Raw genomic sequence first — 14619 nt, forward strand, 5'->3', positions numbered from 1 at the left:
GAGAGAGAGAGAGAGAGAGAGAGAGAGAGAGAGAGAGAGAGAGAGAGAGAGAGAGAGAGAGAGAGAGAGAGAGAGAGAGAGAGAGAGAGAGAGAGAGAGAGAGAGAGAGAGAGAGAGAGAGAGAGAGAGAGAGAGAGAGAGAGAGAGAGAGAGAGAGAGAGAGAGAGAGAGAGAGAGAGAGAGAGAGAGAGAGAGAGAGAGAGAGAGAGAGAGAGAGAGAGAGAGAGAGAGAGAGAGAGAGAGAGAGAGAGAGAGAGAGAGAGAGAGAGAGAGAGAGAGAGAGAGAGAGAGAGAGAGAGAGAGAGAGAGAGAGAGAGAGAGAGAGAGAGAGAGAGAGAGAGAGAGAGAGAGAGAGAGAGAGAGAGAGAGAGAGAGAGAGAGAGAGAGAGAGAGAGAGAGAGAGAGAGAGAGAGAGAGAGAGAGAGAGAGAGAGAGAGAGAGAGAGAGAGAGAGAGAGAGAGAGAGAGAGAGAGAGAGAGAGAGAGAGAGAGAGAGAGAGAGAGAGAGAGAGAGAGAGAGAGAGAGAGAGAGAGAGAGAGAGAGAGAGAGAGAGAGAGAGAGAGAGAGAGAGAGAGAGAGAGAGAGAGAGAGAGAGAGAGAGAGAGAGAGAGAGAGAGAGAGAGAGAGAGAGAGAGAGAGAGAGAGAGAGAGAGAGAGAGAGAGAGAGAGAGAGAGAGAGAGAGAGAGAGAGAGAGAGAGAGAGAGAGAGAGAGAGAGAGAGAGAGAGAGAGAGAGAGAGAGAGAGAGAGAGAGAGAGAGAGAGAGAGAGAGAGAGAGAGAGAGAGAGAGAGAGAGAGAGAGAGAGAGAGAGAGAGAGAGAGAGAGAGAGAGAGAGAGAGAGAGAGAGAGAGAGAGAGAGAGAGAGAGAGAGAGAGAGAGAGAGAGAGAGAGAGAGCGAGAGCGATAGAGAGAGAGAGAGCGAGAGCGATAGAGAGAGAGAGAGCGATAGAGAGAGAGAGAGAGAGCGATAGAGAGAGAGAGAGCGATAGAGAGAGAGAGAGCGAGAGAGAGAGAGAGAGCGATAGAGAGAGAGAGAGAGAGCGAGAGAGAGAGAGAGAGAGAAAGAGCGATAGAGAGAGAGCGAGAGCGAGAGAGAGAGAGAGAGAGAGAGCGAGAGAGAGAGAGAGAGAGAGAGAGAGAGAGAGAGAGAGAGAGAGAGAGAGAGAGCGAGAGCGATAGAGAGAGAGCGAGAGCGATAGAGAGAGAGAGAGAGAGAGATAGAGAGAGAGAGAGAGAGAGAGAGAGAGAGAGAGAGAGAGAGAGAGAGAGAGAGAGAGAGAGAGAGAGAGAGAGAGAGAGAGAGAGAGAGAGAGAGAGAGAGAGAGAGAGAGAGAGAGAGAGAGAGAGAGAGAGAGAGAGAGAGAGAGAGAGAGAGAGAGAGAGAGAGAGAGAGAGAGAGAGAGAGAGAGAGAGAGAGAGAGAGAGAGAGAGAGAGAGAGAGAGCGAGAGAGAGAGAGAGAGAGAGAGAGAGAGAGAGAGAGAGAGAGAGAGAGAGAGAGAGAGAGAGAGAGAGAGAGAGAGAGAGAGAGAGAGAGAGAGAGAGAGAGAGAGAGAGAGAGAGAGAGAGAGAGAGAGAGAGAGAGAGAGAGAGAGAGAGAGAGAGAGAGAGAGAGAGAGAGAGAGAGAGAGAGAGAGAGAGAGAGAGAGAGAGAGAGAGAGAGAGAGAGAGAGAGAGAGAGAGAGAGAGAGAGAGAGAGAGAGAGAGAGAGAGAGAGAGAGAGAGAGAGAGAGAGAGAGAGAGAGAGAGAGAGAGAGAGAGAGAGAGAGAGAGAGAGAGAGAGAGAGAGAGAGAGAGAGAGAGAGAGAGAGAGAGAGAGAGAGAGAGAGAGAGAGAGAGAGAGAGAGAGAGAGAGAGAGAGAGAGAGAGAGAGAGAGAGAGAGAGAGAGAGAGAGAGAGAGAGAGAGAGAGAGAGAGAGAGAGAGAGAGAGAGAGAGAGAGAGAGAGAGAGAGAGAGAGAGAGAGAGAGAGAGAGAGAGAGAGAGAGAGAGAGAGAGAGAGAGAGAGAGAGAGAGAGAGAGAGAGAGAGAGAGAGAGAGCGAGAGCGATAGAGAGAGAGAGCGAGAGCGATAGAGAGAGAGAGAGAGAGAGAGAGAGAGCGATAGAGAGAGAGAGAGAGAGAGCGAGAGCGATAGAGAGAGAGAAAGAGCGATAGAGAGAGAGAGAGCGATAGAGAGAGAGAGAGAGAGAGAGAGAGCAAGAGCGAGAGCGAGAGCGATAGAGAGAGAGCGATAGAGAGAGAGAGCGAGAGCGATAGAGAGAGAGAGAGCGAGAGCGATAGAGAGAGAGAGAGCGAGAGCGATAGAGAGAGAGAGAGCGAGAGCGATAGAGAGAGAGAGAGAGCGAGAGCGATAGAGAGAGAGCGAGAACGATAGAGAGAGAGAGCGAGAATGATAGAGAGAGAGAGAGCGATAGAGAGAGAGAGCGAGACCGATAGAGAGAGCGAGAACGATAGAGAGAGAGAGAGAGAGAGAGAGAGAGAGAGAGCGATAGAGAGAGAGAGAGAGAGAGAGCGAGAGCGATAGAGAGAGAGAGAGCGATAGAGAGAGAGAGAGCGATAGAGAGAGAGAGAGCGATAGAGAGAGCGAGAGCGATAGAGAGAGAGAGAGAGAGCGATAGAGAGAGAGAGAGAGAGCGATAGAGAGAGAGAGAGCGAGAGAGAGAGAGAGAGAGAGAGAGAGAGAGAGAGAGAGCGAGAGAGAGAGAGAGAGAGAGAGAGAGAGAGAGAGAGAGAGAGAGAGAGAGAGAGAGAGATAGAGCGAGAGAGAGAGAGAGAGAGAGAGAGAGAGAGAGAGAGAGAGAGAGAGAGAGAGAGAGAGAGAGAGAGAGAGAGAGAGAGAGAGAGAGAGAGAGAGAGAGAGCGAGAGAGAGAGAGCTCACTCTCACTTTGGAAGGTTGACCACCCCTTCTCTCTCTCTCTCTGGTAAATGAATTTAAGAATCATATTTCAGGGTCATAGTGATATTTGGACAAAAATGAGTCAAGCCTATCTTATCTGGCGAGGAGGTGGCCTCAGCTTGATGGGAGTGCGTACTTGTGGAGACTACATGTTCAGCGGCCACACTGCCACACTCACACTCCTCAATTTTTTCATTACAGAATGTAAGTATTCGTTGCATTATATTACACTGTTTTTTAGCAAAATATAAATGAAAGCAGGGAATAACAAAGCAAACTTCATTAATTCATAATTCATATAAAAATTATGAATTGATGAAGTATTTTTATTGACAGTTGTTGCAATCAGAATAAGGACTTCTGCATTGGAGGCTTTGATGTTTCATACCACTAGAATTTTTAATTCCTGAATACCATTATGAGAAGCCATTCATATGTGCTATCCTTTGTATGATTGTCAATATACTTTGCACCTATCATTGATGCTAGTGATGTGACTGATAGTAGAGATATGGGGATGAGTGACAAAGAGAAGTAGGATTGCAAATCTGCCAAAAACTCTAAATTTAGAGGAACTCATATTTCTCTCTCTCTCTCGTGTCTAGCTCATGAAGATCATTACTGCAGTTGCACACAATCACATTTTCAAGTGTGACCACTGCACACATGTATTGTAACTGTTAGACATTGTAAAAGATAGATTACCTTGGTTCTTTCTTAGCTGATAGGACATCAGTTTCATTCACCCAGGATATTGTTTTAAACCAGCTTTGCGAGAGGAAGGATTGGAAGTCATGGCAATGCTCATGACAACCATGTCTCTAATCATGTTCAAGGGTGTGTGTGTGTGTGTGTGTGTGTGTGTGTGTGTGTGTGTGTTGTGATCTTGTCATTTTGAAATTTCTGTGTCATGTTGTGGTCAATAAACATCTGAATCTGAATCTGAATCTGTGTGTGTGTGTGTGTGTGTGTGTGTGTTTCACTGTTTGATCTGCTGCAGTCTCTGATGAGACAGCCAGACGTTACCCTACAGAATGAGCTTGTGTGTGTGTGTGTGTGTGTGTGTGTGTGTGTGTGTGTGTGTGTGTGTGTGTGTGTGTGTGTGTGTGTGTGCTGTCTTGATTATAGATATTCCACATAATATTCAGTGTAATCTATAATTTGTAGTGGAGGGAGACAGATTATGGTCCCCTTATCACTCTGATCGGGTGGTGCTGGTTATGCCTGTCTTTACATATTTGGGTGGTGTTTATGAGTCTAATATAGCTAAGAACACACGTGTTGTGTCTGAAACTGTTGCCCAGATTGTTGCTTTACATCAGGCAGGCCATCAAACTAAGGAGTTACACATCAGTGAAAAAGTGGGTGTGGGAATTCCATGGCAAGGCTAGCTATGACACTCCCCATGGAGCCACATGTTTCAGAGAGCCAAGAGTGGGGAGAAGCATGGCATGCTACTACTTTGGTTATCTTCAATTTTTCTGGCTGTGGTACAAGAATTTTTCTCTAATTCTTTCTTTATAATGTTAGCAGCTTGCTTATCGGTAATTTTTTTTACATCCAGATGGAGGTTTGTAGGTGTGGGTCTCATGGCTACCCTAGCCCTTGAGTTCTTGCACCCACTTTTCACTGATGTGTAACTGACACCTGATGAATCCACTATCTTTTTTAGTTTGGTGGCCTGCCTGAAGTAAAGCAATCTACTATCTTTTTAGTTTGGAGGCCTGCCTGAAGTAAAGCAACAATCTAGGCAACAGTTTCAGATGGTAGATGTGCTGATGATGTGCCTGGGAGAGATCCTAACTAAGCATGTAGGAATTTTGTTTCATGCAAGCATATCTTAGTCTGGACACATCAGGAGCTTCTAGCATGAAGTGCCTTAATAGATACTTTGTCCACATTCATCTTAAGAGCAAAATGATTTTCACTTACAGATACACCAAGGAGAGTGTACTACTTGCACATTTTCTCCTGGGTGCTGAACATGTTTGGGATTTTCTTCATCTTGGCAGCTCACGAACACTATTCCATTGATGTGTTCATTGCCTTTTACATCACATCCCGCATGTTCCTGTATTACCACTCGCTGGCCAACAACCGTGCCCTGCAACAAAGAGACTCCTTCAGAACAAAGATATGGTTCCCAATGTTTAGTTACTTTGAGGCTCACATTGATGGTATTGTTCCTAATGAATATTCCAATCCTCTAGCAGCTGGGAAACTTATAAAGCTTGCAAAAAGCCTCTTTGTATTTGTAAGGTCAAACTTTCTGATTAGGAAAGAGAAGACTAACTAGTATTTAATATAAAGGTTTGTCTGGTGTTAAATATTTTTCAGGTTGTGAATATGCTCAAATAACTTATCTATTAATATGCAGTATATATAGTTCTTATAAGAACTATTTGAGAAAATTCAGTCCATTACCTCCTGTTTTATTTGTTTCTTGTTGCTGTAATCAATCTCTCTCTTAAATGTCTCCTTTATAATTTCATACCATTCCTCCTTTACCTTTACCAAGCTGTGATTATATTTCTCCTACCCTCTATCTTAGCTTAAACATTTTTTCTGTTCATGCATTTGAATTGGGCATTCGTAGGAAAATTGAATAGCTTATTCTTAAAAAGAACAAAAAAAGAAAAATTCAAGTTATTACATATATCTGTCAAAAACTGATTCAACATTGCTTTGCATTTTGCCTTATGGAGTGATACCCATAATCCCTAGCTGTGGCATACTGCTTCTGTTGGTCTTGCATTTTGATTGTGTTGCCACTTGTGCAGTCTAATTTAATCCTTTTATGCAGTTGACGTTAAACCAAACCCTGTACAAAATAAAGTTAGCAAGATTAGAAAAGATTTCTTTTTGATACTTTCAAGTACTGGACCATTTATCTTGCAAGTTTTGTGGTGTAAGTGACCCACATTTCTGGAATTTTAGTTTTCTGGATCAGGGTTTGATATATACACTCAAATTTAGAATCTGAAATATACATAAAAAAATAAAAGGAAACAGGGATTTGACTTAATGTACATGTTCATATACTTATAAAGTAGTCTACTGTTAATTATTCCACTTACAATTCTTAAAGTATACAAAATCCAGGACAAAAATATATGATGAAAATAACATGTGCACACAACATTGCACAATTTATTGTGGACTGTTTTGTAACAAGCTATGTGTTTGCAAAAACATTTAGATGAATCTGTACCCATGTTATGGTTCATCTCTGTATGTAACCATCTAAGACATACATTATCATTATATAATACTTGAATAGAAATAATTCCATAAGAGCAAATTTGAGATGTATGCTGAATGTATGAAAAAATGCAGCTGGGATGGTGCACCAGACATGTGCTGCCATGTGCCAGCACAATTTGTTAACAAAACTGAATTTTCACAATACATTTTATAATCATGCTCCTCCTATCCCAGATGTTGCTCTGAAGCATCTCCTTAAGTAAATGTATTTTCTTTTATATAAGCACAAAATATTTTCTTTTCCCTTTAATAGTAAAATTCCTTTTAGCTGGCCTTTTAAACATAAAAAGAATGAAAAAGATGACACTTGGGTAATAATCACATAGACAGTGTGGCAAGGGTAAAATGAAAGTCAAAATGGTCTAGCAGGAAGTTACTTCATGTGCTGTCAAATTCACATCTTGGCCGTTAAAATAATAATGATAATAATGATAATAATGATAATAATAATAATAATGATAATAATAATAATAATAATAATGAAAAAAAGGAAAATTCTAGTGATTTTTTGGAAGCTGGATAAATGGTTTAGTATAGGTATAACTGGTAACTACCTTTAAGCAGTAGTAGCAGCTGGTTGATACTCAAGAGTTTACTATAGTATCCATTGTCAAGATATTTCACACACACACACACACACACACACACACACACACACACACACACACACACACACACACACACACACACACACACACACACACACACACACACACACACACACACACACACACACACACACACACACACACACACACACACACACACACACACACACACACACACACACACACACACACACACACACACACACACACACACACACACACACACACACACACACACACACACACACACACACACACACACACACACACACCTTTATTTACTCATGTCTAAGTGAGTAACAAAGATTATTTCCTAAAACTAAAACTTTGTTTCCATCTTTCAAGACAAACCTTTTAATGGCGAACCTGTTTCAGGTAATCAATGTGCCTAATCTATATCTTCTATTCACGTCACACTACTCCTGCCACATATAACCACTAGGGCTGTAAGAGGTCGTGGAACACTGTTTAAGGTGGTCTGTCTTTGAAGAAAAAAAGAAGCCCAACTAAGTTAGTCACTACTAGACCTAAAGCTGTAATTCTAAATTATCCTCCTTACTTCATCTGAGTGAGTCTGTATGTATTTGTAATATATATATATATATATATATATATATATATATATATATATATATATATATATATATATATATATGGGGACACACATACAGGGTGTGCAGATGATAAACAGACAGGTAGATGGATGTACGTACATATGCATACTGGAAAAGTTTTGTATTTATTGCTGTGTTGGATGTGATTAAATTTTGATAAACAATTGTTATCTGGAAAATTGGTTGAGACTAGTCACATTATTTATTATGATAAAGTAGAATAGTGGTGTTGAGTTACAATTATTGGCAGCTGCTGGTGAGGCAGGTTTATTCTTTTTTAACCATTGTTCAAGGAATTCCAAATTTTTGTCTAAAATATATCATTGACCTATAACCAGAAATATCAGATATATTTATGATTATCAGTGACAAAGTAAAGAAGAATGAAAAATTAATGTCTCTAATTTTGTTTTTTTCATCTCTCACTTATTACACTGGAAAAGCTTTACACTATCTTGGTTAATACTTGTACGCTTTTTATATATATATATATATATATATATATATATATATATATATATATATATATATATATATATATATATTATATTATATATATATATATATATATATATATATATATATATATATATATATATATATATATATATATATATATATATATATATATATGTAATTTTTCATGTACAGTATATGCTAAGCATAAAATGTTCATGTTGCTATTACCAAACATAGATACTATTCTAACATTCACTTCTCAGTTGGTTGTGATTTGGAAAAAATGGTAATAAAGAATGCTTTCATTGCACTGCCAGCAACATTGCTATAACATTGTATACATACATGTAATAGATCTTCATTTGAGGCTGAACTCTTTGTGGAAACTCCATGGCAAATTTGTGAATACATTTTATAATAGAGGCTTGGATGGAAGAGGATGAAGTCAATAGGATTGTGATAAGTAACTGGGAGCCACTGCACATGCCTTCCACTACATTATTGTAATGACATAACAGCTTTACATGACTGTAATTCATTTGTCATCTTTTGTATTTTGTACTTTATGTGAAATCTTCATACTCCTGCATTGTATGTGAGACAGCAGGCTGACAGTTTGCTGCTACTGATGAATGCTGACCATCATTATTGTTGTGTTCGTGGAAGTACAGTGGCTCAGTTATTAGAGTTCTTTGTTACGTAAATGTCTACATTATTTATTAATGAAAAATGTCTTCTCTATCGTTGCTGGGGGTAATTAATATCTGTTGAGGAATGTTCTGTGCTTGGCTTTATGCAAGGCTTCTGGCTTAAACAGCTGCAGTTAGTTATTCAAGTATTTAGATTAAAAAGAGTATTTATTTTTATTTATACACCATTTATTTTATTTATAAACCATTTCTCCATCCTTTTGATACCAAATATGTATATATTTATGACAACCTGCTTTCTATGTACATTGAATGTAAAAGAAATACAAGCATTAATACACAAGATAATTTTCATGCATCTCATTGCCGGGAGAATCATGAAACATGGACAGCTAGTCAGACATCAGTTCTTACCAATAAATCAGGTTGCTGACCATTTACATATCCTGCTGTTTTTGTTATTTTTTCTCCCACAGATTTATTTCTGACAAGTGCCTTGAGATACTGTAAGCTTCCAAATGATGGTAAAACACCATGCCTTTTCTTAGCTAGAATAAAGAGTGTGTGCCATATATGAAGCCCATTGGTCTCACATGCAAGACCATTTGTGAACTCATAAGGTAGGATTCCTTCCCGCTGTGGTATAAAGCAAAAGAAGAATTAGCAAGCATCTTTAATATTTAAAGAGTTTGTCACTACTTTAGGAGTATTTTCTTTATACTAAGTCTAGTTTTTGTCTGAGAACATTACTGAAGGGAGGCCAGGTACTAGCTTCTTGGCTCATAAATAGCTTTCACATGATGCTGATAGCTTCTCTCTCAAATATCTAGTTTGCAGTGTCTCAAGGTTATGGGCAAAAGTAAAGTTGTGGGGATCCAGACACAAAGTAGCAGAGTAGTACAGTACATAATGTACTTGAGCAATCAGCAACAGGTGCACTCACACTTCCTGTTTTGTGAACAATGGAGATCGTTGTGCTTTATCATTAAATGTATTGGATTGGTTGGTTGCCATGTGACTCCTTTCAATAAGGTGGTGGATATGCAAGATAAAGTTACACATGTGTATATTGATTTTTCTTGTTTAGTTGTATCAAGTTTGGTTGAGGTCACCATACTATGCATCAGTATTGAGTTATGTTGGGTTCACCAAACACCTAAGAGAATTAGATAAGCTGTATTTTTATAAGGAAGACCAAGGTTCTGTTAGGTGAAGCTGTTAATTACAGAAAGGCAAAAGAAAAGACCTATTTCCAATGCAAATTTAAATGCAAACTGGAGACTCATCCAGTAAGTAGTTTTTAATAGTTCTCCATTAATGAGAGTAAAAATAAACCAGTGTTCATAATACAAATCAAGTCGAGGCAGAGCTATGGGTGACTGACATTTCTTGTCCACAAGACACAGGAAAAGATTACTGCTTGTAGACTGGCTTTTAATTTATTAATTTTCCTTTGTAGTTTATTAAAGCATTATTCAATTACATTACTAGCTTGATTTTAGGAGGAAAACTTTTGCTTTTCCCTTGTATACCATGATCAAGCTATTTTTTATGTTATATTGAAAGCTTTATATTATATACAAATATAATAAAATCATGAAAATGCAAATTGTTAAAGAACTTGTTCTCTTTACTGCACAAGTGAAGTATTTACAGATTACTCTCCGGACAGTGAGTTGGGTAAAAGTTGTGTACTACATGTAAAGATTGAGTTGAACACATGATCAAGCACTGGTAACCAGGATGTGTAAGAACAGAGTTAACGAGAGAGAGAGAGAGAGAATGGAAGTGAACACTGGCACTTATCCTCTTACTTTTGTAAGTTATCATTATTTTCACAATTCCTTAAGTACCGCGTGTTAAATCTTTTCTGTAAGTAATACTGAAGCTTTTGTCTTTCCTGTCAACTTTGCCAGTATTTATATCATGAAGTCTTTCATACTTGTTAACGTCATGATAGGTATGTGAGAGAGAGAGAGAGAGGGGGGGGGAGGGGCAGTTAGCGGTGAAGGAAGCAAGATAAATGTGGTCGGGCAGAGGGAGAGAGGGAAGGGGGGGGGGGCGTGAGAGTAAGAAAACGTCCTCAGATACACGTCCGGTGCAGCAGTAGCCAATGACAGCTACCACGGAAAAAGGACGTCCCGTTTTGTCGAAAATGTACCAATATAGGTGGACAGTAGGAAGAGTGTAGGCCACGGAGGCTATACAAGTTGCCTCGTGGTGCACCGTGTTGTTGCTGAACGTGCTGATGAACGACCACGCGCCTTTCAAGAATTCGTGACTGGAAAATTCCCGGAGTGGTGAAGTCCTCGTGTTCATCCAGGAAGGCACCAAAGAAACGAGCTCATACTTGTGTTCTTCGCTGATACTCCCTCTACCTGTTTGTCGAAATATTTATTTTTCTCTAGATGCTTTTTTCAAAGGGCTTTTGTTTTGCTCTACATAGAAATAAAATTATCAGCTTGAACTGGTATTTTGGTCAGTGTTTATCGCAATAATTATATGCCACTCGCTCCCTGTGCTCCAGTTCAAGAAGCTTGCTGAAGATCATCTCTTCCCTCCCTCCTTCCAGTTGTTTATACCGACCTGTTCCGAGGCCCCTGAGAGGTAAGGGTGACGCTCAGCAATAAGGACACCGTTGCCTCCAGGTCAAGAGGACATCATGTTTTCAGCCATCACAAAGTTATTGGAGTCTGGTGGCCCTTCCTCTGCCTGAAGCTTCATCCGCGGCCTGGTGGCGGCGGGGCGCGGGCGGGAGGCTGTTTGCGGTGTGGGGAAGGGAGGAGGGGTAATGGGCGAGCAAGATGAGGAGCCCAACCCCCATTGGCTGATGCTGCGACTCAGGCTCCACCCATTTAATTGGCCACCGCTGTGGATTGGAGGAGAGATGTGTGCCCGCATACCCAAGCCTGCCAATGAGCGTGTCCTCCTCGCCGCCTCACTGACGTGCCCGCCGCCGGCAACAAGATCTATCACCTTCCCAGTGTTTCATGTTCTAGTTTTATTTTCTCATCTTCTGCAACATCTCACAGTCAGATCACGGAAAGAAAACCGTCTTTTTTTTCTTCTCCATCACCTTTCCCAGCACTCCTTCACTATTACACCAACACAGTCGCCTTGGATTCATGTCCGCTTCCTCCTCTGCCCTGTAAAAGCAGTTTTCAAAAGGCTTGAGTTCATCTCATTATAATCAACTTCTCCAGGAAATTTATCTCCACAGTGGGACGGAACCCATGTCAAGTCATCACCACACCCTTCAAAACATCCTGAAGGGCCAAAATAATTCTAAACAAAGTATGTTTTCAGTAACACGCCGAAACGTTTCACACCAGCGAGCAACGTAACGTGTCCCACCTCGTGTGTTACGCTTTTGAAATGGAATCAGTAAGCTCTTATCGTTCGTCCATAAGTCAGCTCAAAAGCACACAGTCCTCGAGTGTGTGTGTGTGTGAGACATTGTATGTAGTCCTGAAAGAGAGAGAGAGAGAGAGAGAGAGAGAGAGAGAGAGAGAGAGAGAGACGATACCTGTGATACGTACAGGTGTCATTTGTTCCCGCCAGGTACACCCAAGGATCTGAAGATACCTGAACCAATATTACTTTATAATGAGGGGGACTCTCTCTCTCTCTCTCTCTCTCTCTCTCTCTCTCTCTCTCTCTCTCTCTCTATATATATATATATATATATATATATATATATATATATATATATATATATATATATATATATATATATATATATATATATATATATATATATATATATATATATATATATATATATATATATATATATATATATATATATATATATATATATATATATATATATATATATATATATATATATATATATATATATATATATATATATATATATATATATATATATATATATATATATATATATATATATATATATATATATATATATATATATATATATATATATATATATATATATATATATATATATATATATATATATATATATATATATATATATATATATATATATATATATATATATATATATATATATATATATATATATATATATATATATATATATATATATATATATATATATATATATATATATATATATATATATATATATATATATATATATATATATATATATATATATATATATATATATATATATATATATATATATATATATATATATATATATATATATATATATATATATATATATATATATATATATATATATATATATATATATATATATATATATATATATATATATATATATATATATATATATATATATATATATATATATATATATATATATATATATATATATATATATATATATATATATATATATATATATATATATATATATATATATATATATATATATATATATATATATATATATATATATATATATATATATATATATATATATATATATATATATATATATATATATATATATATATATATATATATATATATATATATATATATATATATATATATATATATATATATATATATATATATATATATATATATATATATATATATATATATATATATATATATATATATATATATATATATATATATATATATATATATATATATATATATATATATATATATATATATATATATATATATATATATATATATATATATATATATATATATATATATATATATATATATATATATATATATATATATATATATATATATATATATATATATATATATATATATATATATATATATATATATATATATATATATATATATATATATATATATATATATATATATATATATATATATATATATATATATATATATATATATATATATATATATATATATATATATATATATATATATATATATATATATATATATATATATATATATATATATACACACACACCCAAGTGCAATGACTAAGAGAAAGAGTGATGGATGGGTGGGTCTATGGGTGGACAGGGGACGAGGAAGGAGGAGGAGGAGATGGGGGCACTGTGACAGGAAGGGCGTAGCCGGAAAAGCACGGAAAGGGAACACAGCGAGGGGTTAATAGTGATAGTGATAACAAAAAACAAAACAAAAAACAAAAAGAAAAAAATAATGTTAATATGGAGAGAGAGAGAGAGAGAGAGAGAGAGAGAGAGAGAGAGAGAGAGAGAGAGAGAGAGAGAGAGAGAGAGAGAGAGAGAGAGAGAGAGAGAGAGAGAATTAAATAAAGGATGAAAAAAAGCATTACTATACAAAGCGCAAATCTGATAAATAAGAAAATAAATACATAAATGAATGACAAATAGATAAATAAATAAAAATAGGAAGACTGAAATATATGTTAGGTAAGATAAGACTAGATTCCTGAAGGAAAGGAAGGTAAAACTACATATGGTAAGGTCAGATACGGTGAGATAAGGTAAGACAAGGAAAGGCAAGGTTAGGTAAGGTAAGGTAAGGTAAGGTTAGGTAAGGTAAGGTAAGGTAAGGTAAGGTAAGATATGGTAAGGTATGTTAAGGTGAGGTGAGGCAAGGCAAGGCAAGGTAAGGCAAGGCAAGGCAATATAAGTTAATGAAAGGAATAGCAAGGTAGGTAGGTAAGGTAACGCAAAGTTAGGTGAGGTAAGGAAAAGAACGAAAATTAATCGTAAGGTAAGGTAAGAAAAGATAAGATGAGCTAATTTAAAGTAAGATATGGTTTGATTAGGTTACAATATGCATGTTTAGCTTAAATGTTGCGCTTAGCCCCTTCAGTACCAGGACATGTTTTCATATTTATCGTGCTTACTAGTTTGCGTTTTTGTATAGTTTCAGAAACTTTCGTGGGGATTAGAATAGTGAAGACTCTGGCCATTAATCTTCTAACCTCCATGGACCGTTTCTAATATAAATAAAATGGTCTAATCACTTCCAAAACTCAAGGTAAAAATGCGTCCTAGTACTGAAAAGGTTAAGACTCTTCCTCCGAAGTAGAATACCGCAGGAGTTAACACAGTATTACAAGGCCATGCAGGTTACAGCAGAGACAGACGGTACTGCTTTGCTCTCCATGCACTATGACCTAAAATGCGTTCTAGTACTGAAGGGGTTAAGACTCGCCC

The 14619-nt window shown here is 37.0% G+C and overlaps 1 protein-coding gene and 1 long non-coding RNA gene across 3 annotated transcripts in view; one reads left to right on the forward strand and one right to left on the reverse strand.

Annotated features, from left to right (window-relative positions):
* The window catches only part of LOC123498800 (sphingomyelin synthase-related protein 1-like), a 16510-nt gene extending 9665 nt beyond the window's left edge, over nt 1-6845 (forward strand). For both annotated transcript variants that reach the window (XM_045246226.1, XM_045246227.1), the window contains exons 7-8: nt 2950-3100; nt 4831-6845. In XM_045246226.1, coding sequence (XP_045102161.1) covers nt 2950-3100; nt 4831-5192 — 513 coding nt within the window. In that variant the 3' untranslated portion in view covers nt 5193-6845. The remainder of the gene's footprint in view (nt 1-2949; nt 3101-4830) is intronic.
* Nucleotides 1-14619, reverse strand: part of LOC123498802 — a 132735-nt gene that overhangs the window by 2424 nt on the left and 115692 nt on the right. The window contains exon 4 of the long non-coding RNA XR_006672796.1: nt 4829-5000. This is a non-coding gene — a long non-coding RNA (uncharacterized LOC123498802). The remainder of the gene's footprint in view (nt 1-4828; nt 5001-14619) is intronic.

The sequence above is a fragment of the Portunus trituberculatus genome, chromosome 48, assembly GCF_017591435.1.
Source record: "Portunus trituberculatus isolate SZX2019 chromosome 48, ASM1759143v1, whole genome shotgun sequence".
Lineage (NCBI taxonomy): Eukaryota > Metazoa > Arthropoda > Malacostraca > Decapoda > Portunidae > Portunus > Portunus trituberculatus.